This window comes from Camelina sativa, chromosome 10, assembly GCF_000633955.1.
Source record: "Camelina sativa cultivar DH55 chromosome 10, Cs, whole genome shotgun sequence".
NCBI lineage: Eukaryota > Viridiplantae > Streptophyta > Magnoliopsida > Brassicales > Brassicaceae > Camelina > Camelina sativa.
In genome coordinates this window covers 1,728,879-1,753,980 of record NC_025694.1, presented here as the reverse complement: position 1 = coordinate 1,753,980, position 25,102 = coordinate 1,728,879, and the positions used below count along the sequence as shown (strand labels likewise).

At 37.3% G+C, this 25,102-nt stretch overlaps 5 protein-coding genes and 1 pseudogene across 8 annotated transcripts; all 6 read right to left on the bottom strand.

Annotated features, from left to right (window-relative positions):
* On the bottom strand, positions 1,823-4,578 carry LOC104716470 (annotated as a pseudogene).
* Positions 4,842-7,056, bottom strand: LOC104716471. The gene is made up of 3 exons (XM_010433850.2): positions 6,629-7,056; positions 6,324-6,539; positions 4,842-5,088 (listed from the first exon to the last, which is right to left on the bottom strand). Exons 1-3 carry the CDS (start codon positions 6,887-6,889, stop codon positions 5,026-5,028), a joined length of 540 nt encoding a protein of 179 aa, XP_010432152.1. The 5' UTR covers positions 6,890-7,056; the 3' UTR covers positions 4,842-5,025.
* LOC104716472 (probable polyol transporter 6) lies at positions 7,138-9,393 on the bottom strand. Its single transcript, XM_010433851.2, has 2 exons — positions 8,847-9,393; positions 7,138-8,658 (listed from the first exon to the last, which is right to left on the bottom strand). Exons 1-2 carry the CDS (start codon positions 8,944-8,946, stop codon positions 7,274-7,276), a joined length of 1,485 nt encoding a protein of 494 aa, XP_010432153.1. The 5' UTR covers positions 8,947-9,393; the 3' UTR covers positions 7,138-7,273.
* On the bottom strand, positions 11,911-13,518 carry LOC104716469 (pentatricopeptide repeat-containing protein At4g36680, mitochondrial-like). The gene has a single exon (XM_010433848.2). The coding sequence runs from the start codon at positions 13,389-13,391 to the stop codon at positions 12,153-12,155; it is 1,239 nt and encodes a 412-aa protein (XP_010432150.1). The 5' UTR covers positions 13,392-13,518; the 3' UTR covers positions 11,911-12,152.
* LOC104716468 (splicing factor U2af large subunit A) lies at positions 13,640-18,140 on the bottom strand. 4 transcript variants are annotated; one of them, XM_010433845.1, is made up of 13 exons: positions 17,906-18,140; positions 17,337-17,620; positions 17,147-17,245; positions 16,990-17,060; positions 16,475-16,551; positions 16,346-16,393; positions 16,191-16,250; positions 16,049-16,109; positions 15,853-15,965; positions 14,598-15,044; positions 14,384-14,519; positions 14,042-14,109; positions 13,640-13,947 (listed from the first exon to the last, which is right to left on the bottom strand). In XM_010433845.1, the coding sequence occupies exons 1-13, from the start codon at positions 18,017-18,019 to the stop codon at positions 13,810-13,812; spliced, it is 1,716 nt and encodes a 571-aa protein (XP_010432147.1). In that variant the 5' UTR covers positions 18,020-18,140; the 3' UTR covers positions 13,640-13,809. The 4 variants fall into 4 exon arrangements, 3 of the variants coding, with proteins under 3 accessions (XP_010432147.1, XP_010432148.1, XP_010432149.1); XR_002033609.1 differs by having other exon boundaries at positions 13,816-13,947; positions 14,042-14,283; XM_010433846.1 differs by lacking the exons at positions 17,337-17,620; positions 17,906-18,140 and having other exon boundaries at positions 16,725-17,060.
* LOC104716467 (vicilin-like seed storage protein At4g36700) lies at positions 18,453-20,606 on the bottom strand. The gene is made up of 4 exons (XM_010433843.2): positions 20,239-20,606; positions 19,908-20,086; positions 19,746-19,826; positions 18,453-19,668 (listed from the first exon to the last, which is right to left on the bottom strand). Exons 1-4 carry the CDS (start codon positions 20,558-20,560, stop codon positions 18,688-18,690), a joined length of 1,563 nt encoding a protein of 520 aa, XP_010432145.1. The 5' UTR covers positions 20,561-20,606; the 3' UTR covers positions 18,453-18,687.

Genomic DNA, 25,102 nt, shown 5'->3' with positions numbered 1-25,102 from the left:
TGTAGCACACTCTTGTAACACATGATGATACAACAATAGGTTAAAGCTTCAAAAACTTAAGACTATCAACTACAATAAATATGTAAACAAGAGCGGGGGGATCAAATTATATCCAAACCCAATCATACCATATCAATATTCATCACAGGTTACTTGATCTAGATACCTTCTATACTCAGTATTACTTCTTCTCTGGAGACTAGCTACTTGAGCCAAAGCTACAGCGGTCTTGCCAGTGCAGTGCAGCCATGGTCGTAAAAGCCATACAAAACAAGATAAAATATACTTCTAAAGAATTCGACACAGTAATTTCACTGTAATACTTCTTTACATAGATATATATGAAGAAAAAAAATAAGAGTACATTCCTACAATCGTTCTTTAAACTGCGTTTCTGAGAATAGCAAATTGCTAATATTTGATGTAATAATCGAACAGAATTAAAATTTCCAACGAAACTTAGAAAATTAACGATTTCATCTACCAATATGGGAGTATGAAGCAAAATTTAAAACCAATTAGGAGATGTATGATTACTGATGGAGTCAGATTTGTTCTACTGATGCAGATCTGTTAATTATGAATTTATGATAAAAACAAAGTGCATAAAATTTAAATTGAAACTTCGAAAATTAAAAGTACCTCTTCGTTGGAGTATGTTGGATTTAGGTATGGCCAGGCTTGTCTCCAGATCCGCTGGTCTTTAGGATCCGGTTCGTTTGAGATTTGTTCTGTGGAACTGAGAAATTTTTGATGAATCGAGATCAAGGGAGTCAAAGAGTAAGAGAGTGAGACGCAAGACAGACACACAAGAGAGGGGAGAACCCGGGCAAAAAAAATAATCCCCCGTGCGAACTCCCCTCACCCAACACGAAACTATTTTTTTTTTATTAAGGATTTTGTGACCTGCCATGCAAGCGCACCTGTCATGGCAAAGGTCGGATGACAAAGATGTTTAATCAGAACTCAAGCCTCTTTCAAAGTAATATCCCCAGAAGGCTGTATCGTCCCTAATAAAACATCTCATACATCCATCAACTTAACTCACATCAATTCACATATCTGAATCTTCTCTCTCCCTTCTTCTTCAATCTCTCCTCTCCACGGATTTGAATTAGCTCGATCTGAAAGAATCGACGAATTCTCATCACCTCATCGATAGATCAGCACCGTGTAACCATAGATCTGACGAACCTTGAGCCCGGTTACATGATACAAGACCAGATCTGGAATCCGAAATTAAACGAACATATAAAAACCAGATCTAACTCAATTGAATAAAACGAATCCGATCCAATTCAGAGAAGCCATAATTACCAGTTCTTCAACCGATCGTCGGCGATCTTGAGCTCTTCGATCCGTCTTCTTGCGCTGAATCAACCGGAGAAACTGGATCTCTTCATATAAGACGTCGATCTGTAGATCGGAAGGAGATACGTGACGATCTACATCGAAAAGCCTCCGAAACGACGACGTCGAAGAGGGATCTAAGAGAAAACGATGAACAAAAGTTGAAGGCATCAATGAATATAAGGCGTATATGAATGAGATATACTAATTGATAGACGCGTTATTATATATATAGAGGGTTAGGGTTAATGGACGGACGAGATTGATTGATTAAATATAAAATGAACGGTTCGAGATTTATCTTGTTGGAGAGATTACGTGTTTTAGGGCTTTATTATTATTGTGAGGCGGTTGTTTTACACACAAAAGAAAAAAAATAAAAATAAAAATAAAAAATAAAAGAAATTACAAGAGAAAGGCGTTTTGGGAAATAGACAGCTAATATGCGGTGTTGGTGTTTTACCAATTCATTTCATTGCGTCGAACCTAAGCACGTTTTCTCATTGACAAATGGTATCTTCGTAGCAAGTTCCTTCACGACTCTTCCTTTCTTTATTTCTTTTTGGTCTTTCTTTTATATTTTATTAAAATCATATCACATTTCAAGAGAAAATATTGGCCTACCTTCTAGAACAATCTTTCACGGGCCATAAAAGGAAATGAGCTGTTACAAAGCCCAATATCAAAGGCGGCAACTGCTCTTGTAAATCCCGACCAATCACATATACTCAGGAAATACTATCTTGTATCCAAAGACAATACAAGAATATGTGCGTGCATTGAATCACCTTCAAGACTAATCTAATAGTTTCTCTCTAGCAGAAGTCTCCATGAGGATTACTAACATTCTTGTTTCCTGTTTGCGATCCACTACCTCTAATCTCAGCATAACCTGGGGGTAGTTTTGGCGGATGGACAACAGGCAAGTTCATGGAAGATCCCGGGACACTAGAAGGTCGGAATGACCAATTGATTGTGCTGATACCTGTAGATGGAGATGGATTTGAAGGGAACTGGTTATGTGGTCTTAGATATATAGGCAATGTGTCCTTATCACTTAGCTGCTGCTTATCAGGGTGTTGCTTATCATAGTCCAGAGCATTAGGTTTTCCTGCTTCGCTTATCATCTCCGCTGGGTTCATGACACTGGCAGTTCCAAACAGCCAAGGCTGTCTGAATTTTGGCTGCTTATCTTCTTTGCCTTTCGGTTGTTGGTAGGTATGATCAAAAGCTTCGATTGGTTTGACAGATGGCTTGTCTCTGTCCGTGAAACTTGGTTCAGGTTGATCCACGGCTCTAGGAGTTGTTGAGCGGGTTGTGGATATTGTCGTTGTGGGAAATGCTTTCTCTGGTGGGACGGCTGGTGTGTAGTTAGATGGGAGCAGGTCGTCCCAATTTTCTAGCAGTTCCTTGTAGACTTTACGTAAGGTTACCTCGGTTAGTCCGGTTATTTTACAAATCTCTGCTTGAGTCTTTCGTTTGTCTTCAAGCTGACATGCCAGATAGATAGCAGCTGCAGAAATGCTGATCGGGTTTCTACGGGTGCAGAAGCATTTGTTGATTACAACTTCTCCAATATGTGTTGCTAGTTCCTAAGAAGATTAAAAACAGACAAATACGTTGGGATCAGAACAGGCATCAGAGTTGTGTATTTGGGGATCTTGCAATGGGTCTCATTCGATGATGAAATATCATTAGCAGATATATCTAAGTCTCACTGAAGGAGGAAAAAATCCAGGCATTGATACACCATTCACGTTGCAATTTAGGCTTTTCAAAAAGAAGCATAAGTTAAGTGGCACACCTGAGCAGATTTATTTAGTTGAAGGAGGGTACAGAATCTTGGCATATGAACTGATATAGAGTTGCTATTGATGGGTTGACTTAGTTGTAGAGCTTCTCCCAAAATCTTGATGTACTTCCCAATTTCCTTCTGCTGTACATTAGCTGCAATGGAGATTTCCTATTGTGCAAAGCAAGCAAAAAACATAAGAGAAAATTTTAGTCCGGATAATTAACTGAAAGAAGTGCTGCTCATATATAAATTCATAAGTAATGGTCCACACTGAGTGGTAACAAATCCAGTCTCTAGATAAGAATCTTATGTTTCCTAGGCTAGAATATGCATCTAAAGGCTAATTTATGAGGGAAATAGTATCATCAAACGACTAGGAAAATTGAAAATTACAGTTACTGATTGAGAATATAATACACCAACACAGAAGCTTGATTCCTTCCTGCAAAAACACAAGCTTCAGAAACCTAGCAAACACAGATTCTAGTTCCTGAATTCAAAAAGTTCGACAGCATTGAGCATTCTATGGCAGCTGTTCAAGACACTGCATCGATGATTTATCCAGGATCAACCATCAAAACACCAATTCATTCAAATCAAAATGATTAGAACGAAATGGACTAACCAGATTGCACTAAGGTAGATACAATTACAGGCAAATGATTCCATCCACAAAGAAAAAGATGTCCTACATAACATTTAACATATAACTCCAATTCATTGGTGTCTTCAATGCAGAGCCATGATTTCAAGAAAATTGAAGGTTCAGTAGCTGAATCTGCAATTAAAACTGGTAATGAAATAGGTTTACTAGGTACCTGAAGAGTTCTAGGCTCCTGGGCTTCCCTAATAGCTTGAACAAGGCAAGCAGTAGATAAAGCTTCAACGCTTCTGTTCCGCAAACAAGTAGCTGAGCAACAATCCCTAAACAGCTGAAAAGCATGCTCAGAGATATCAGAATCTAACCCTAAAATCGACGCCACATCGATTATCTGCATATAAGCCCTAAGATTATCCACCACAACCGTCTACGAATTCGAGTTCGTGGAATTCGATGTGGACGAAGCGAGTTCTAGGGTTCGTTCGAGCTCAGCGAGATGACCGGAGAAAGAGAGGGAAGAGCGAGCGAAGATCGGGCTTGGCTCGAGGGACCAAGTAGAGAAGGCGGTGATGAATCCGGTTGGTTCAAACGGATCTTCTACGTCTTCCGGAGACGGTTGCGCCGCCTTTTGGAGGTCGGAAGTGACTAGGCAGAGAGGAGTGTCTTGGGCTCGGAGATGAAAGAGATGGTGGTTTTGCGTCTGCCGTTCTTCTACTACGCGACCGCATGATGAGCACTCCGTTATCGATTTACCGGAACTTGTGGTGGCACACCGTCCTTGCGCCGATGAACAGTACGGGCACTTCATTGTTCTGTTTTCTCTCTCTTTTTTTTTTCCTTTTTTTATTGCTCTTCCGACGTTTTGATAAAAAGACGAGAGTTAAAAAAAATCGCGCTAAATTGTTCTTTTGAGAGACATCAAAATATTGTAATCATTTTGTCACTTCAAACATATTAAAAGTAACTGCTAAATGTAGAAAAATATATATATATATATTACATTTGCAACAATGAAGATCTTGAGCTTGGCACAATGAAGATCTTGAGCTTGGCACTAGACACGCTGATTCAGGAGTCCCAATTCGAAGACCTTAGTAGAAGAAATGTATTGTTTCTTATATAGCTCTATGTAATTATCAATCGATAGAATCATAGAATGTAAATTGATCTCGAAACAAGAAATTTAATATTACAAATTGAACTATCCATTTGGTAGGTCATCTTTTGGCTCCATATGATCGGAGGTTTACATGTAAAACGTGTAATACCAATACCATAATCAGCTACTTGTTGCTGGCTTGTGTAGAATTCTCTTCAAGTTTCTTCCCAAATCCCTTGCGTTCTGAGAACAAACAAAACAGAAAACACTCGGGTTAACTCTGTCTTTGAACAATCCAAATATCAAAAATTGAATTATGAAGTCTATCAAGAAGCTAACTTGAGTAGTGGAAGCTCTACCAAACTTAACCAACCAACTTACACAAAAGGCGTTTTGCAATAAATGCAAGAAACAAAACCGAAAGCTATAGCTATCTAAAATCTCATAACATAATTTTTAAGAAGACACAATCTACTCAACCACATGCTATTATAGTATTATACATCCCTGTATCTCTAAAATGTAATAACCTATACTCTAACACTAGATCTTAAGAACCAATCTCCAGCAAAAAAACTAGACCTTCATCATCTTAAAGTACATACGGGTCTTTGAATGTTTAGATACAATTGAAGAGAGAAAGAGAGAACCAAAAGAAGGTACTAAAACAAAAGGCAAGATCTACCATCTATTCAAAACTGTATCTAATGACTCTAATTCACTAATCCCACACCCATCAAAAAACACTAAACAATTTAGTTAAAAAGGAAAAACGGAATGTAAATGAAGAAGCATCACCATTGATCTGGAAGGAGGTGGATCAATAGTAATAGACTGCACCGACATCTTGGCGATTTCACCAATAGCAGCCTCTCTAACCCCAGGGGNTTGCAATCTGAGAACAAACCAAACAGAGAACACTCGGGTTAACTCTGTCTTTAAACAATCCAAATATCAAAAAATGAATTCTGAAGTCTATCAAGAAGCTAACTTGAGTAGTGGAAGCTCTACCAAACTTAACCAACCAACTTATATAGAAGGGGTTTGGCAATAAATGCAAGAAACAAAACCGAAAGCTATAGCTATCTAAAATCTCATAACATAATTTTTAAGAAGACATAATCTACTCAACCACATGCTATTATAGTATTATACATCCCTGTATCTCTACAATGTAATAACCTATACTCTTAACACTAGATCTTAAAGAACCAATCTCTAGCAAAAAACTATACCTTCATCATCTTAAAGTACTACTACTATGTGTATCCAAAGTTCATACGGGTCTTTGAATGTTTAGATACAATTGAAAAGAGAAAGAGAGAACCAAAAGAAGGTACTAAAACAAAAGGCAAGATCTACCATCGATTCAACACTGTATAAACTGATTCTAACTCACTAATCCCACAACTCATCAAAGAACACTAAACCATCCAGTTTTTTTTTTTAAATGCGAAGTTAAAATGAAGAAGGATCACCATTGATCTGGAAGGAGGAGGATCAATAGTAATAGACTGAACCGACATCTTGGCGATTTCACCAATAGCAGCCTCTCTAACCCCAGGGACATCACTAGTGAGTTCTTCATAAGCAGCTACAAAAGCCTCTTGCCAAAATCTAGGCAATTTGATCCGACGACTACTCGTATACACATCCCACATATGCTTCACCACTTTCTCCCTCTCTTCCATTTCCTACCACAAATTCCAACAACCTTCCAAAAATCAGCCTCCAATCAAATTACAAATATACAAACCAAAATCTCAAGAGAGAGTAACCAAACCAGAACGTCGAGGTTATCGTAGTTTGGAATCCCGAGATCTTCAGAGAACCGGTTTAGATTCCCGGTGGTTAACCGGAGAGTCACGGTGCCAGTAAACATGGACCAAAAAGCCAAAAGCAAAATCGCACCAAACGCCCAGAACTTGTATCGACCTCTTCCAAACAAGATCGAGTCAGAGTTCTCCTTCTTCGAATTCGCCATAGCTGTTCCCGTCGCCGTACCTGTAGCCGTCGTCGTCGGCAACGCATCGTCCTCCTTCATCTCGATCTCAGATATAAACTAAACTCAGTAACCTTGCGTAGTTGTGAAGCTAACACCAAATCTGAGCTCTCATGAATCGATTTCAGTAGACTCAAGTGTGTACTCGAAAGTGTCGGCTATAGTTTTGTTAAATCTGAGAGTTCACTCTCTTCACACTAATAACTGGGCCATTGTTTTCGTTTAAGTAATTGGCGATATATTAGCCGTTGATCTTAAATTGGTAACGAACTACTTTATAAGTGTGCGTCAATCGTGACCGTTGGTTTATAAATTGATAAAAGCCACACAAAAGAACACATTAAAACGGCGTCGTGTAACGAGAATCAAACCGCTAAAGCGCAGTCGTTTCATTGAAAGATTAAAATAGAGATTAAACATGCTATGCTAAGCTGCGCTGCTGCTTTCGCCGCGTACTTTATCACCGTCTCTTTGGAAAAGCGCTTCGATTTCTTCTAGTGATTTACCTTTCGTCTCCGGCAAGAGGAAGAAGAAGAAATTCCAAGCCACCGCCGCTACTCCGGCGAACATAAAGAATGCTCCTCCGGTGGTTATCGCTTTACTTAACGACAAGAACGACATCGACACGGTGGCGTTCATTATTCTGTTCACCGCAACGCCGAGACTCGCTCCTTGTGCACGAAGTTTCAAAGGGAAAACCTCAGAACTGTAGACCCAAGTTATTGGGCCGAGCCCAATAGAGAAAACCGCCACGAAACTATAAGCTGCGACGATGCTTAGAACCAAAGCCCACGCTAATTTCCCACCAGAATTCTGGGCCATTGTAAGCCCAAATCCTAACGTTGTCAACGCTATGACCATACCTCCAACGCTGGTCAACAAAAGCTTCCTCCGACCTACCTTGTCTAACAAGAAAGTTGCTGTGAAAATAAACGTCGTTTTCATGATTCCGACACCGATTGTAACAAGGAAAAGCTTGTCTTTAGCCGTGATTCCTGCTTTCTTGAAGATCTTCGGACCGTATAAAAGCACGGCTTCGATTCCTGTCGCGTGCTGGAAGAAATGGATCCCAAGAGCGGTCAAAAGAACTCGTCTCACTGCAGGGGTCGGTCTTAAGATAAGTTCTTTCCACACTCCTTCACCATGAGTCTTCTTGTTCACCATTTTAACAACGTCGTCTTTGCATTTGGGGTCGATTCCCGCAGCAGATTTGATATCTTGAAATCGGAGTTCTGCTTCTTCGGTTGAATTCGATACCAATTCCAAGATGTCCCTGCCTTCCTTGAGACGGCCTTGCATAATCAACCACCTTGGAGATTCTGGCATTTTCAAGATCCCGAACGCTAGCACTAGGGACGGAACCGCGGCTATACCAAGCATGAGTCTCCAACCGATATGCATAGGTAGCTTGGAGAAGAAGTAATTCACGAGATAACCGAGTAAGATTCCAATACTGATACAGAGATGAGGAAGAGAAGCTAAGAGCCCTCTATGTGAAGCTGTTGCGATCTCGGCCGAGTAAACCGGAGCAACCATTAGAGCAAAACCAACTCCGAGTCCAGCGGTGCATCTACCGGTGAGGAGAACTGGATAATTCGGACCCCAACCCATCATAATCGAACCCAACATGAATAGTATCGAGGCCAAGACGATTGTGTAACGCCGTCCGATTATATCCGACGTTCTTCCGGCGAGCAATGATCCGAAGAGGGCACAAAGGTTGAGAATCCCGGTGAGAACTTCGATTTGAACATCGTTTGTCTTCAAATCTTCTTCTATAAACACCATCGCTCCACTCATCACACCAGTATCTATACATATACATATCTTATCAGTTATCAGTGATCATTAATAAAAAAATAAAAATAATACTATCCCACATAATTTAAATCGTTAAACAATAATATATGCATGTATAATCAAAATTACAATCCTATGATCTTTTCAACAAAAAAATATTGTTATTTTAAGAGATTTTTTTTTAATATCAAATACTTACCGTAACCGAAGATGATGGAAACGATGGAGGCGACAATAGCACATTGAAGAGCGAATCTATTAACTCCGACCGGCTTCTCGCCGGTGATTTGATCGGCCATGATTAATACACCACCACGTTAGTAATTACCAGAAAATATAATCAGAGATCTATAGTAGAGAGTAGACAGACTAAAAAATATATAAATGTATCTCCCAACTATATGTATAAGCTTTTTATATCTGAAAGTTAGTTAAGAGTTTGGTCTTAATCTCTCACTACCAGAGAAGATTCGATGAATGTATATATAGAGAGACAGTACTCGTGTAAGGCACAAGCTTGTTAAGAGAGGATTTAGTTCTTTGAATCCAGTGGACAAGAATCATCCACATCTTCTTTATTTGTATTTATAGAAGAAAGATCAGATTCGTAAAACCCGATCAAAGATTCTAATTACGGACCTTTGCTACTTGTGTAATTACTTAATTTACAGCTTGACCAGACTCTAAACTTGGTAACTCGATCTGTAATGCTTTAGTTGGCAGTAGTAGTTTTAGCTAAGTTGTGGTTTTGGATAAGAACGTTTATGTCATTATGTGTAACAAAGTTGACTCTTTTTTTGGTATTTCATCTACAAGAGTCCGTTGTAATTATTGGATAAGAACTATTTTTAATATCTGCTTTTTGTTTTTATCCTCGTGAAGATTATTAAATTTTCTTGTTTTTTATCCTCGTGAATAATTTAAATTGTTTGTCACTGACTCACTGTGTGTAAACCAAACACAATTTTTGGCTTGACTCATGAGGGTCAACTATGAAGAGTGTAAAACGTCATGGGTCCATTTTAATAATTCAATTCAAAGTTTGAACTTTTAGATGATTTACTTAGAAAAGTCAAGTGGCTATCCCATTAAATGGATTTATTTTAAGAAAATACAAAAGGTTGCGTTAGTTTAGACTTTGAATCATGTGAAAAGCCATATACTGTCTTTGTGAATTCAGCCAATAACCAAATACTTAAATTCGGATATTTGTTGAATTTTTTTAATTATGTAAATATATATATCTTCTAGGCCTGGACATAAAAACCGTACCCGAATACTCAATCCGGAATCCAACTCGAAAAACCAGGTTCAGGTTTGCCTATAAAACCCTATTGGGTTCTATTTTCTAATATCCGTGGATTTGGGTTAGGATCGGGTAATACCCGGTACCCATTTGGGTACCCATTAAACCCGAACATATAAACATATTTATAATATTTATAAATATAATACAATTACCCCAAAATTATGATTATAATTTTGAATATTTCATTTAGTTTTATACCTAAATATCAAAAATAATCAAAATATCTAAAATAGTTTGTTATGTAATTTAACTAAATTTATTTAAATTTAATTATATTTTTTCGGGTACCCGTTGTTCGGGTACTAATCGGGTTCTAAAATTTGTAACCCAAACCGACCCGAACCCGATAGTACCCAAACCAAACCGAACCCATATATCTAAAAATACCCAATGGATTCTATTTTTCTAAACCCGTTTACCCAAACCCGAATGGGTAATATCCAAATCCGAACGTGTTACCCGAATGCCCAGCCCTAATATCTTCAAATTTCACATACATGAATATTTTCTTACCAAGAAACTATTNAAAAAAAAAAAAAAAAAAAAAAAAAAGGAGGAGGAAGAGATGTTTTGTATACAATTTCGTACTAAAATGTAGGATTTTTATAAATTTTAACGTGATACAACAACTAGTTCCGAATAAAACTGTCGTTTTGTAGTGAAAAAGTTATATATCCCATCAAAAATTAAACGCAGTTTCTTGCTATTCAAGAGCAAAGTACAAAACCTAACCTACATCTTGTGGATTGAAACCTACATCTATAAAAAAAAACAAAAAACCTATACGGAGCTAAAAGTCTAATTGGGTCCAATTTAAGAGCAATAATTAATATTGATTCGATATCTTAAAACTAATACTTTGTCTTAATTATAAAAAGAAATCTAAGAAAAGTCTCTTTATACTACAATAATTTTATCAAATGTTGGACTAAACAGTATACACCATATGTGCGCAGCCGTAACCTCGTGTGGTGGTAAACGTCATCTAACGGATGTACAGTTTTATCAAATATCAAGATGATTAAGATATATTAGCCGATGAAGTACTATTAATCCTGAACATAACATTACAAAAACAACAAACCAAGAGGAAATATTATGTGCTTCATCTTAATATAATTACAAAGATAAGGATCCATTGGATTTTGGATATTTGAAATTCATGCAGTATTGTTCATTGAAAAACGTCGTGACTTGAGACAAACGGTTTGATTATTGAAAAACAAAAACAAAAATTAGTGTCACTTATCCAAAAATTAGTGTTCGGATTTTTGACCTTCTCTTTTGGTGTTTGCTCAGAGTCTGAGATATGAACATGAATTAAGATAGTGACTTGAGAGAGGGGACAAATTAAATTTGTATTCCTGATAGCTTTTTTATAGACGCTCAAGTAAAAAATAAACATTAATCGTGGAATTTGGAATCAACTGTTGAAACGACAATACAGTTCATTTACACGTTCCTCATTTAACGTTGTTAAAAATTTTCAAATTTTTGTTAAAAGTTAACTTTTTTTAATTCATCGAAGTTGATCGTGTTTTTACAAAAACTCACTTTATAAACATTCCACAGATTTTATTCACCTAATTTGTACTGTTCTGTTTCCAAGTGAGTGGTGACGTTATTGGACCTTTTTCGTCAAAAGCTAACATACTTTTCAACAAATATGTTCCAATATCATTAACGAGCCATCTGTGTAATGATGATTATCTTACACACTCTAGGATTTGCCAATGCGCTGAAAGAAGTTGCAACTCGAAACACTTCGTCATCAGAATCCTTATGAATCCATATATACACACACCATCGTTGAAGATTTGTCAATCGGGCAAATCAAAATTAGGGGAGGTCATGTCATAAACTGAGTTCGAACGAGGTTAAGATTCCACTATACCCAGAAGCAAAACTTAGGTATACCAACAAGCGGCAAACAGAAGATTTTGTAAAAACAACATGAAATGAATCAACTTGAAATTCATCATGAAACAAGTGTGTAGAACATAGCAATGACACTATCTGAAGCTCTGGATATTGTTGAACACCAACAAAAACTTCAAGCTAATTTATGAGGAAAGAAAAAATGCAGGATGAGCTTATAAATAAGCTGCATACTACTAGATTATAGTTTTCAGTAACTCTTAAACAGCTCAAGCAGAAAACATAAGATCGACTTCAACCACAATGCTATTGAGCTATTTAAGCAGCAGCCTCTTTTGCAGAAGCATCCGTTTTGGAATACAGCCCGAGTTCCTCCTCGAGTTTCTTCCACGCATTCATGAAGCTCGGAGGAAACTTCTTCTTCACCGTTCTAATCAGCCCTTTAGCATCATCTATCTTCTTGTTCGCTACCAATCCCACAGCCAAATGCTTCAAAGTATTGAAATCAGGAATCTTGTGCATATACACACTCTTCTTGAAGATCGCATAGCCTTGCTCGTACAATCTGCTGTAACACAGATGAAATATCAATGTCCTAAACGTAGCTGCGTTTGGAGCACAGTTGTTTCCTTCAAGCCCTTCATACACTTTCTTAGCTTCATCCAACATTCCTCTCTCGCAATACGCAGTCATAAGATAGTTATAGCTAATGGTATCAGGTTTCAATCCCATAGTGCTCATTTCTTCGATCAACTCCTTAACTCTTTCAGGGCTTTCCTTTTGAGCACTCATGATACGAACATTATAAGCTGCACTATCCAATTCGCAACCTTTCTTAACCATCTCGTTCCACAAGTTTTCAGCAACCTCAAGCTCACCTTTCTTATACAAGGAACTCAAAATGGTGGTGAAAGCAATGGTAGTGACTTCCATGGCTTTACCTTGCATCTGTCTCATAATCTCAATACCTTTTTCAGGGGAACCAGAGTCACAGTATGACTTAATCAATATACCGTAAGAGATTTTGTCAGGAGTGACCTTACTGTACCTCTGAGGAATTTCGTCGAACAGTTGGGGGACTTTATCAAACTTCTTAGAATGGAGACAAGCGTTGAGCAAGGCGTTGAAGGAAACAGCTGATCTGGGTGTGCCGTATTGATCCATCTGCTCGTAGGCTCTCATGGCGTGATTAAACATAGAGGCTCGGCCGTAAGATCTGATAAGCGTAGAGTAGAAAGGTTCTTCTTTGATTTTGGGATCTTTTTTGCTGGATTCGATTAGGGTCTCGATGTCTGAGAAACGGCTACACTTTGCGAGACGACGAACAGTGAGCTCTTGGGCGTAGCGAGATGAAACAGGTGAAGCAGAGTGGTCTGAGACATTTGCGTAGATCTGAAGGGCTTTGTCTGGATCGTGTTCTTTCCGAAGAGTAGACTTAGCTTTGGAGACAGTGATTTTCCCTGAAAACGGACCAGTAGCTTCGACGGTGGTCGTACCATCTGCGGCGGCTGTGGTAAAGCGGCGAACAAGGCGGAGAGAGATACGAGATGAAGCCATTTTGCAGAAATGAGTGTTGTTGGACAGTGGTGGCGATAAAGGAGACGCCTTTTTAGGGTTTAGTTTGCTTCACAGAGATTTTGGGTTTTACAAATTGTTTTTTTTTTTCCTTCAATTCAGCACTTCAGAGAGAACCAAAACTACTTAATGGTTCCGATAGAAATTATTACTCAACTTTTTGTGTTGCTATAATTAATTTACAACACATCATGTCACATTTACGATAAACTTGGTCATTGTTTTTGAGATTAATATAAAACCAAAAGACTGGATTTGGTAAAAACGTTATAGCAAGCAATGTACCGACGAACTATATCGATCATCTCTTAGTCTTACAATCACGCAAAAGAGTCTTCAACTGTAAGAAAGTACTTAGAAAATTTAAGTAATAGAGAAAGCAAACAAACAACAAGGCATCTCAGGCACCATAGTCACCCTGTTCAAACTTGTCTTCGGGGTAAAACACTGCAACGACTTCGTTTCCTCCAAATTTCCTACCATTCATCCCGATTCTTGCCTTGGACGAGCCATCTGTATCGAGATACTTCAAAAACACCTGCACAAAAATATATCAAGACTGTCAGATTAAGACTAAATAGAAATATACAAGAAGCAGAGAATAAGAGAGATATAAGGGTTTTGGTACAAACCTTGCCAAGGCCTGGCACTGGCTCACCATTGGGGCTTGGACGCGGAATCACAACATTGGTCAAAGCACCTGCATTTTAAGAGTTAAAGTACAAACATTTCGAAAACAAGAGAAGAACACAGAGACAAAAACAAGTTAGTTTTTTTCTTTTTAAGAAAAAGTGGCCTTTGATGAAAATTAGATTAGGAGGTTTATGCAGTCTCCTGTCTGTGTATGTTAGGGCTGATTCTTTATAGCAAAAGGCTGTAAAACAGTACAACCAAGAAAACAGAGAGACAGATCAATATGCTTTTTATCTTATATTTCAAATTAGACCATATTACGCAATAAAGAGGTCTCTTACCAAACTTTCCGCCTTCTTGTCTCATGTCTTCCATTATATCTTCATACTCCTCGTCATCTCTAAGCTCATCCTCAGTAACAACTTGAGTCAGACATACCACAGTTGTTGCCATTACACCCGGCTGTAACATAATCCTCTGCAAAAGAGAGAAGCATCAGTCTTTTAATCTTATAAATGGAACATCCAAGTTAGTACTTAAGTAACAAAAGTCTACCTGAAAAGCAATTTGCTGCTGTGCATGCAGTAATACATTCTCTTGTTCAGGCTTTGGTTGCATTGTTCCCTGGTTGGCACGTCTCACTGTAAGAGTCTTATCTCCCATCTTGATACCATTTAGGGCAGCGCACGCAATATCTGTAACAGAAAGATCTTGGTATACACAAAAGGCGTATCCTTTAGAGTTTCCTGTTTCTCGATCTTTTACAAGATCAAATCCCTTTAGGGCTCCAAAGGACTCCAACAACTCCCTGACTTGTGATTCGGTGAAGTAATATGGAAGTCCACCAACAAAAATACGATCTGGTCCCTCAAGCCCACCCGAAGCACCTGGAGTCAGACCAACAGCAGCTAAGTTTAGATTGGAACTGGGCTGGCTTGGACCAAGAGTTGCAGCTAGGGACGGGTTATAGTCACTAGGTCTCCTCACCTTCACTGGAGCTCCCTGGGAGAAAGAAAAAATCTTATTAAAAAAAAAAGCATTCAGAGAATAACCTACTGTATATACCAAAGAAATACAAGTACTAAAACTCAACTAAATATTTGGTAGTGTGGTAAGCATTAAACGTACCTCAAANACTGGCTCACCATTGGGGCTTGGACGCGGAATCACAACATTGGTCAAAGCACCTGCATTTTAAGAGTTAAAGTACAAACATTTCGAAAACAAGAGAAGAACACAGAGACAAAAACAAGTTAGTTTTTTTCTTTTTAAGAAAAAGTGGCCTTTGATGAAAATTAGATTAGGAGGTTTATGCAGTCTCCTGTCTGTGTATGTTAGGGCTGATTCTTTATAGCAAAAGGCTGTAAAACAGTACAACCAAGAAAACAGAGAGACAGATCAATATGCTTTTTATCTTATATTTCAAATTAGACCATATTACGCAATAAAGAGGTCTCTTACCAAACTTTCCGCCTTCTTGTCTCATGTCTTCCATTATATCTTCATACTCCTCGTCATCTCTAAGCTCATCCTCAGTAACAACTTGAGTCAGACATACCACAGTTGTTGCCATTACACCCGGCTGTAACATAATCCTCTGCAAAAGAGAGAAGCATCAGTCTTTTAATCTTATAAATGGAACATCCAAGTTAGTACTTAAGTAACNCACCTTCACTGGAGCTCCCTGGGAGAAAGAAAAAATCTTATTAAAAAAAAAAGCATTCAGAGAATAACCTACTGTATATACCAAAGAAATACAAGTACTAAAACTCAACTAAATATTTGGTAGTGTGGTAAGCATTAAACGTACCTCAAATATAATTCCATCCAAAGACATAGCGTTACTTGCTTCTTCAACAGATCTCATCTCCACAAAAGCAAACTTCTTCTCGTGGTTTATATATACATTAACAACTGCATCACCTGCGAGTAAGAAGAATAAAAAACGATTAATATAAGCATCAGACAAAGGATTCTCTACTAGTATATGCACCAGGATTACATACCTGGACCAGCAGTGTTTCCACCAACAGCAGCCATAACTTGACTAAAAAAAGTAGCCACAGACTGCATTACAGGATAATAAATCAATGTTAGTATCAGTTGTTGGAACATTATATAAGTGCAAAAAATTAAATGGATATTAACCTGTTCATTTGCCGTAGGGGAAAGTCCACCGACATAGACTCTACGAGCATGCCTAGTTGCCTGAAGACACATAGTAAATAAGGAGGCAATATTAGAAACAGAGACACGTATATTATCTTGCATATATGATATAACCATGTAAAATTAAAGTTAACCTGTTGTGTCATAGCCTGAATTGGCATCATAGGGAGACCCCCAAATGGCTGCAGGAAAAGGAAATAGAAGAATTAGTGAAAGAAAGACATAAATTAAGGACAAAAAATTAAAGGGTAAAGACCACGGACCTGTCCAGTCGGCAAGGGAAACATGTTGGGAAACATCCCAGCCCCAGGAAGAGTTGGTGGAGCGGGTGGAACTTGGCCTACAAAAAGGAAAACAAGTTAGTACATGATAAAAATACATGTGAGAAAACCTAGTTCACCGTCCCTGGAAATTTATTGGCGATATAGCGATATCACGATAGGTTTGAGTCTTGTATGGGGAAAATTTTTGCAAGACTAACAACCAGGGATATGTACTGAGGATGAGCAATACCCATATAATTATTGCAGTAATTCGTCCTTGTATATAAGAAGAGCTAACCAGCCCACACCCACTGTTGCCTTACCAAAACAGAAAAGCAAACCAGAAACACAAAGAACACCAAACAACCAGAAACTCTGTTTTTGGCTGTATGAAAACAGCCTATGTTTTTTTGTAGTTAATTAGGATAAACAGAATTTATCAAACCCACTATGTGCCTTAGGTATGAATGCTACGTTTATGAGAAGGTGCTGAATTGAAGACATAAAACAGATACCTGTAACAGCAGCACCAGAAGCTAACATTGCAGAGGCTGGAGGTGCCATATCGAATCCACTGACTCGCTTACTGCAACAATATATATTGAAGTTAGAAACTCTCTTAGATTCAAGCAATTATTTCAAAGAGTAATCCAATGAGGAACGAATTACTACCTTTTGGATGGAGATCGTGACCTTGATCTGCGCTCAGACCTATCCTTTGAACGAGAACGAGATCGACGGCTACGTCTACCTCCTCGATCATCTCTACGCCTAAAAGAAAGAAAGAAAAAAGAAGCCAAATCAGTACCTTCCATTAAATAGAAAAGTGGAAAATATAAAATTTTGATTCAAGAAGAGTCACCTATCATGGTCACGATCACGGCTTCGGCGGTAGTCATCATCATCCCTACTACCACGTTCCCTTCTTTCAGTACGCTCCCTGCTATGTTCCCTGTGACGACTACTTCTGTGATGACGCTCGCGATCTCTGTCCCTGTCTCTACTTCTCTCCTTGCCTTTCTCTCCATCTCTGTCCCTGCTTCTACCAGAGACTTCAGAATCCCTTTCTCTGTCCTTATCACGTCCCTTCTCTCTCTCTCTATCTCTACTTCTTGAAGTCTCTCTTTCATTGTCACGCGTTTCCCTCTACACAAACCAAAAAAAAAAACAAAACTCGTCAGATACAAATCAAGAATCAATGAAACTAAACAAAAACACAACAAATGATGAATAAATTAAACCTAATATCAATCATAGATTCTAGAGTTAGAAGATAAACAAAAGTAACCTCTAAACCCTAACAATCTCAATTTTGCATTCCTATATCAAAAACTCGACCCCAAATTGAATCCAATTTGCTAAGAAACATAGATTTGAAACTCGGAGAAACAGAAGCTGGAAGATTTAAAGGTAAACAAGAGAACAAATTACCTTAGGTTTCGAGTCTAATTGATCCTCGATTTCGCCGCCGCGAGCTCCGTTATCTTCGGCGTAAAGGGCGTCAGCAACCGTACCGTTTCCCTCGTGATCTTCGAAGTCCGTCATCGTTTCACCGGAATGAACGCTCTCACCGGAGATAAGGTTTAGATTTAAGTTTTTGTAGCTTCGTCTTTGTTTCTGCCGTCGAGATTCGAAAGAAGAGGAAACCAAAACTATTTTTAGGGCAATTCTGATTACTCTATTATTATATAACAAAAGACTAGAGTACTAGACCGCCATGGAGGGTATTTTTGTCAATTCATGTTTATCTATTTCCATTTATGATCTTATCTGCGATGAGAAAATAGGCCGGCCTATATTGATTAGGCCCAATATGTGGCCCGATCCGTGTTTAAGATAAATAGACCCAGTTTTGAGAGTTTAGCTGCTAGTTACAGCAAGTACATTTGTAAAACAACGACAAGAACAGAACTAAACAAATGTAATAAACGAAAGAGTTATCAATAACTTGAAGTAAACGTCAGCCACTCAACAAATGTCTCGGAAATCTTTTAATTATTTCACATTCCCCATCTACAAAGATTTAAACAAAACATAATACAATATACAACCTGAAGACATGGCAACAACAAAAACAATACAAGAGATACACAAATAAACAGGATAAGAGGAAAAAGAAAAAAGAAAAGAGACGTCTGAACAAGTTATAACCATTAACAACAAACCAAGATACTCTTTTGGCTATTTAAACCTTCCTCTCGGCGTTCTCCAGATTACATTTCCTCTTCATCTGCCACTCCCCATTCTTTCTCCATCGGTAGTTGAGGTTCTTCTTGCGATGGTTGCTGAGGCTGAGGTGGCCACCGCTTCTTCTCTTCTTCTTTTTCTCGTTTCCTCCTCTCTTCTTCTTCCTTCTTCGCCTCTTCTTCTTCTTTCTTCCTCTCATCACGTCTTCTCTTACTCTCATCATCCATCTTCTTCTTCTCCATCTCCACCTTAAGCTTCTCCACTTCTCCTTCTGCACAAGAAGGACACTCCAACACAACCGCTTCCTTCTGAGCTTCAAACAATCCATCAATCGTCACACTACTCACGTTAAACGAAGCAGCCAATACTTGCCGGTCAAGCATCCGCAAAGCCGAGCTCTTCCCGGATAAAAACTGTGGCTTGTTATTCTTAGCTGAAGTTGTAAACCCAATGAACACTAACGAGTCATTGTTGAAAGACATTTGCGCCATTGGATGTAACCTTGGAACAGCAAAAATATCTCCTTCCTCTACCTTAAACCTCACGTTCTTACACTGATCATCAGATGATGATGAGCCCCTTGAAATCGAAGACCTAAGCACCCTAACCATTCCTGCTCCTTTCAACACAATTGAAATCTCGCAAGCCCATGGATTCCAGTGCGGTCCCATCATTGACGCTTGAGTTAGATTCACCATGGAAACTCCAACCATTGAGCCTTTCAAAACTTTCAAATCTTTTCTGTTAATTGTTATAGTACGACCGTTGGGGCTCTCGAAATCTGGTTCGGATTCAAAAACATTAAATGTTTTTGCTTTCTTCACTTTCTCTTTCTTCTCTTTCTTCTTCTTGTTTTCTACTGAGTCAACGCTTCCAGCAAAGAGTTTGAGTAATCGCGGCTGCAGCTGCCATGTGTTGGGCACACATGGTGGTGAGCACGGCATATCACTCACGATCAATGGTGGCTTCGTCCGGTTCCTCATCAGCCCTATAATCTCCTCAGGCACCTAATCAAAATCATCGACTTTAATCAATCACTTGATCATCTACAAGAGTAACTTGGGAAACAAGATAAATGCAATACCCCAAAAGCTGACTGGAGAATTGTCTCATCAAAACCAAACAAGAGTTCTGTAATACTCGAATACGCACCAAAGCAAGGATCCTGCATCCATTGAAGAATAAACAATGAGAAGAAATTAATAAGTCAAGAAAATGAAAAAGAAATAAATCATATCATACTCACATGTAAACACTCCTCGTTGTTGGAGAAGATTGCGTAAAGCCTAAGTTTGGTTCCAAGGAAGACATCAACCGGTTCGCTCTGTAAATAGAAAACCGAACCGGGACGTAGCCTGTAAACATCCCCTCGTCTTATCTCGGAACTCCTCGCTTCCTCCTCCACCCAATTCAGTATCCCACTTCCTATACAATAAAATCACCACAGGTCCGCAATCAAAGTTTAACCTTAACCGAAACTGATCCATAAACAAAACCAGAGAAAATAAACCGATTCTTATTTAACCAGCGTCAACCGAACCAAACAAAATACATGACATTGAAATTAGTTGATGTACCAGAGTCAACGAAGAAGACCATATCAGAATGAAGAAGAAGAGGGAGCAGAAGCATGTTTGGCTCCAAAGTTATGGAATGTATTTTGTACGGACCCATCCCACCGCATCCATCTCCGATTTGGACGGTTGAGATCTGTCCGAACTTCGATGTAAAGATTGGTTTCCATTGATCTTTTTTAACGAGTAGAGGCGACGAAAACCCGCAACATGACGGCACAGGGACGTCGTTTTCGTCAGACTCTTCCGACTTAGCGGACGACTGAGTGCAGAGGAACAAGAGAACGAGAAGAACAGAGAGTGGCAATACCGTAAATTTAGTCATTGTGTGCTCTGTCTTTTTTTTGTTATTCAATGCAAAAGCGAATTAAAATCGTATAATATAGGAACCATAAAAGAGATACAATGACCACGTGGCTTAATTGTTGGACACGTGCTTGCTTTACGTTGACAAGTGCATGGTTCGATCTTACCAAGAACAAATTGCCGCTAAAATACAAAGTTTGAATTTGAAAGATAAGAAGTGTTGTTGATGATAATGTTGTGAAGACTGAAGAGAATATATATATGAACAACAGAGATGCATAGTTTCCATCGCGCGTTAGTCCAATTAAATGACACGGTTTTAAGTGTGATGGCAGTGCATATCTAGTTTTTATCGTTACGGTATTGAGATATGCATAGAGATAGCATTATCAATAATGCTTATCTTTCTAATAGATGTGTATTTACAATTACATGCAACTGTTTCACATTTTAATTTCATTAAGTTGCCTTATCTCGAAACTCAAACTATTGAATTTTAGCCCGTTACTTGTTTGAAGGAGACTTGCAAAATAGTTTGTTGTCTGTATTTGTGCATCAAGGGCAAAAAAAAATGTCAGGCCCGCCCGATTATTCAGTGTTTGGGCCAATCTACGTATGTGTGACTGTGAGTGCCCCCAACCAACTTGTATGTGTGAGAACTGAGATTCTCGTTTTAATCATACTTTTGGGTGATTGGATTCTGTATAGAAGTTGATTTTTCCCATGATCATTAGTTGTCTAATTATCTTAACCTAAATATAGTAATAATGAATGATATAAGTTAATATTATTCGTTTGACAGGGTCTAAATATGAGCTACATACAGGCGAATCTAAAAACCATATAAGAGTGATCGGTTCACCGAAGTTTACACGTAACATCCCAAAAATGGAAATACCAAAAAATAAAAATAGAATCAAACAAGTTTGGTAACGTGTGAACATTAAAGACTGCCTATGATGCTAATTGATTTAGGAATTATGATTTGTGTTTGACTTTATGAGTGATATTCGATGCATGGAAGTGAAGTTGAGAACGTATGTGACTCGTGACTGTGTTTGGTTAATTGTTGGCTCGTGGACAAGAAAATTTTTTTATCTCAAGTGTCAAGTCTCAGGCTTATCACATATATATACCTTATATGGTCATAAACAGTTCACATGTTTGGCTCTACGTACTGAAAGAGTTACGCTAGACAATCACCGAATCACGCCAAATACGTACTTACGTACAAAAAAAATTGTTGCTGGCTATAACGTAACTAAGATGGAATAGTGATATATATGTCCGTCAACACCATGAGAAACACATATATAGTAACATAGGGGTTTTGGAGTTTTGTTAGACAAAAGACTATACACATCAACACATGTGTACAAACGAATTAATTCAGATTTATCCTATGGTGGATTTATATGTTCTTTTATTTATTCGATAAAATGAATGACCCTAGAATCAAATGATGGAAAGTATATAATGGACGTCAAGAAAAACAAAAGTGATGGAAAATAATTAAGTTGATAGCACAGTGTTTTGTTTCTAAGAACAATTTATCATCTTCACAAGTAACAGAACATACTTGTTGGTACGTTAGACAACAATAATTTGTTGTAAATATAAATATGTATGATCGTAAAAATATGTGTAACAAGAAAAAAGATGTGCATGATTGTATATTTTAAAGAAATTAGTAAACGATATATCAAACAAATAAATGATCCCGTACAAAGATTAAAAGTATGTTTGTATTATGAATAATATTATTTTACTAAAAGACAATAATAACAAAAGGAGGTAAATTAATATGTTAAAAACGTGTAAAGTAATATATTCTTGATGGGGAAGAGTCTCCAAGGCATGTTGTGAGTTGTGAGTTGTGAGTTGTGACTACTCAATGTGTTGCAATAGAACATCCTCCATTTATTTTTTCTTTCATTTTTTTTGTCGGTACATTATTGACTATATAGTAATATATTTTTTTAACCGAATTTTTAATTGAATATGACGCTAATTTTATTTTATTTTTCCCTACCACCAGCTATGTTCACAGTATTGAAAATACATATAGTAGATTTTGTTTTTAAAACTGCATTGGATGGATTGCTGGGCATTGAGACGGAAGGACGCTTTCAGAAGTAGCTGAGTTAAAATATAAATGTTTACATTTGAAANAAAAAAAAAAAAAAAAAAAAAAAAAATTCTACTCCATTACGAGGCTTACCAATTAGTTTAATACGCACATGAGTTTACTTTTAATACACATACTTATATTTTCTATCAACTGTCTCTATATGATACATTGTGTAACTACAACCGGTCTACAAAATTTTCAGATCAAATTCCAGTGGTATGCATGGATAAGTTGTAAAAAATAAAACATGTGATCAAATTAAGATAAAAAGGTGGTTAATATAATTAACAATCTATCATTGATAGTTGATTTATAGTATTGCCTTTATTTTCACGTTTTGATAGCTATCAACAGGAAATTAAACATTTTCTCCGGTACTACGTTAAAAGTTATATTTTCATATCATGTGAATGACATATTTTAATGGAGAAACGATCTTTAAATTTTATTTTATTTTATTGTGAATGACATGAAATAAGAATCTACTAAAAATTGATTTTGCTTTTGTGAGGATGAAGCTTCTCGCTTTTGAATGAGGGAAGAAGCGTCTGTGTCGTCTATCATCGGCCTCTCCTTCCTTTCCTTTCCTTACTTCCTAAGTATGTGACCTTTATATTAATAAGGATTTTTTTTTCTTTTTTCTTTGGGGTAGTGGGATTGAGAAATAATCTCCCAAGACGATACGCAACAATATTTTTCTACAAAAAAAAGAAAAAGAAAACAAATATTATTACCATGCATGGTTGTACAAAAATACTAGTTTAGTACTTCAATCCTTTTCTATTGAATTTGGACATATTAATCAAAAGGTTGGATATGATATATCAGTAGACTGTTTTTGATAGTCGGAGAAAAAATAAAACATACAAACGTTTCACCTTCAAACACCGTGATTATGTCGAGTATTACGTGCTCAAATTTTCGTGTTCTGTCTTTATTAATGATGAGACATTATACTTACTGTAAATTAAGTATAGCAGATATTATAAAATTACCTGCAATACAGAAACGAATAACAAGAAGGAAACCTTTGGCGTTGGGACAGTTTTGGTAACGAGAGGACCCATTGGTCGATCGGTAAAAGAATATTGTCAGAGTGGGAATATAAGATATGATCGTCATTCGTTTGTTTTAAAACTTTTACAATCACGTGTGTTAATAAACAGAAACTTGTATTAATTACCAGACGAAATATTCAACTCTTTTTTGCTAAAAAATTCATGTAGATGTAGGTATCTGTTTTGACGGCAAGATTTAGGTATCTAGGTACGCGATATTGTAATATATGCATAATCATCATTCACGGATTGTATTACATTCAAACGTTCGAAATCTTATAGCTACTGTATAATATTATGGGGTTTTATATGTCTGATTGTGGGAAAAAAAACTGAATAATTGTTGTTTGTTAAGCATGAGATTAGGATACAAGTGGATCCCATTGCATGCAGGCTTTCACATTGTGGAATATTAAACTTGATTATTTCTCTGATTTTTTTTTTTTTTTTGTAAAACATATGTAAAGTAACAAAAATGTGGACTTAATTGCTTACTCATTAGTATAATAAACATTTTAAAAAATAAAAAACTGCCACGAAAAGAACTTTAGTAGATTAGTGTGTAAATTAAGCCGCTATAACGCAAAAAATCTACAATAATAACACAGAGAAAGTTTAAAAAAGACAATTTTATGCAAGAGAAAAGAAAAGTTGTTGAATTAATGTCAAGGAAAAGCTGAATGAATGTATTAAGGGTGAGAGGAACCTTTTACTCCACGATATTAAAGGATGAATAATGTCTCAATGAGAGGAGGAAAAGCTTTTTCCCACACGAGATTTATAAAACTAGACGATCTTTTTGCGGAAAAGAAACAATAAAACTAGTCGATCTTTGTTAAGATATTTTCAGATTATTCAATAATTCAAATTAAGTTTGCTTTCAATCAGCTAAAAGTATTAAGGGATTAGTTTGATTGTTTTTTTTTTAATAAGACCATTGTTGTAGTCATTATACTTGTAATTAAATTAAAGGTTTTATTGACCAAGTTTCATAAAAAAATCACAATAAGGAAAAAAGTATATTCAAAAAGAATGTGGAGTGGGTTTTGTTTTGTAATAACACTAAAGAGAAAAGAAAGAGAAATTTCCATGAAAATGAAAGCCAAAAAGAAGCGAAGGGAAGAGAACATATTCGTCTCTCCTTTGCAGCAAGCTTATTAGAGAGAAGCAAGGAGGTGGGGGGACTGATAGAAGAAAGTGGGCGTGATTCTTACGCGCTGACTTTTGAATGATCAGTCAATCTCTGGTTAAAAACAAAAAACAATGGCCCATGGGCTTCTAATGCGTTACCGTCCGACAAAATTACCTCAAAAGTTAGCCCAATGTGGGCCTGCTTACTTTCCCCCCCCCTCCCTTGCTTTTTACCGCTTTT

Excerpts from the sequence above, each read along its gene's own strand:
- LOC104716471 (XM_010433850.2), bottom strand. The coding sequence starts at position 6,889 with ATGAAGGAGGACGATGCGTTGCCGACGACGACGGCTACAGGTACGGCG. Across the intron at positions 6,540-6,628 it reads ACGATAACCTCGACGTTCTG|GAAATGGAAGAGAGGGAGAA; the intron begins GTTTGGTTACTC and ends AATTTGTGGTAG. Across the intron at positions 5,089-6,323 it reads CTCCTCCTTCCAGATCAATG|AACGCAAGGGATTTGGGAAG; the intron begins GTGATCCTTCTT and ends GTTTGTTCTCAG.
- LOC104716472 (XM_010433851.2), bottom strand. The coding sequence starts at position 8,946 with ATGGCCGATCAAATCACCGGCGAGAAGCCGGTCGGAGTTAATAGATTC. Across the intron at positions 8,659-8,846 it reads TTCCATCATCTTCGGTTACG|ATACTGGTGTGATGAGTGGA; the intron begins GTAAGTATTTGA and ends GTATATGTATAG.
- LOC104716469 (XM_010433848.2), bottom strand. The coding sequence starts at position 13,391 with ATGGCTTCATCTCGTATCTCTCTCCGCCTTGTTCGCCGCTTTACCACA.
- LOC104716468 (XM_010433845.1), bottom strand. The coding sequence starts at position 18,019 with ATGACGGACTTCGAAGATCACGAGGGAAACGGTACGGTTGCTGACGCC. Across the intron at positions 17,621-17,905 it reads AATTAGACTCGAAACCTAAG|AGGGAAACGCGTGACAATGA; the intron begins GTAATTTGTTCT and ends TGGTTTGTGTAG. Across the intron at positions 17,061-17,146 it reads TCACGATCTCCATCCAAAAG|TAAGCGAGTCAGTGGATTCG; the intron begins GTAGTAATTCGT and ends ATATTGTTGCAG.
- LOC104716467 (XM_010433843.2), bottom strand. The coding sequence starts at position 20,560 with ATGACTAAATTTACGGTATTGCCACTCTCTGTTCTTCTCGTTCTCTTG. Across the intron at positions 20,087-20,238 it reads GGTCTTCTTCGTTGACTCTG|GAAGTGGGATACTGAATTGG; the intron begins GTACATCAACTA and ends TTTATTGTATAG. Across the intron at positions 19,669-19,745 it reads TTCTCCAGTCAGCTTTTGGG|GTGCCTGAGGAGATTATAGG; the intron begins GTATTGCATTTA and ends GATTTTGATTAG.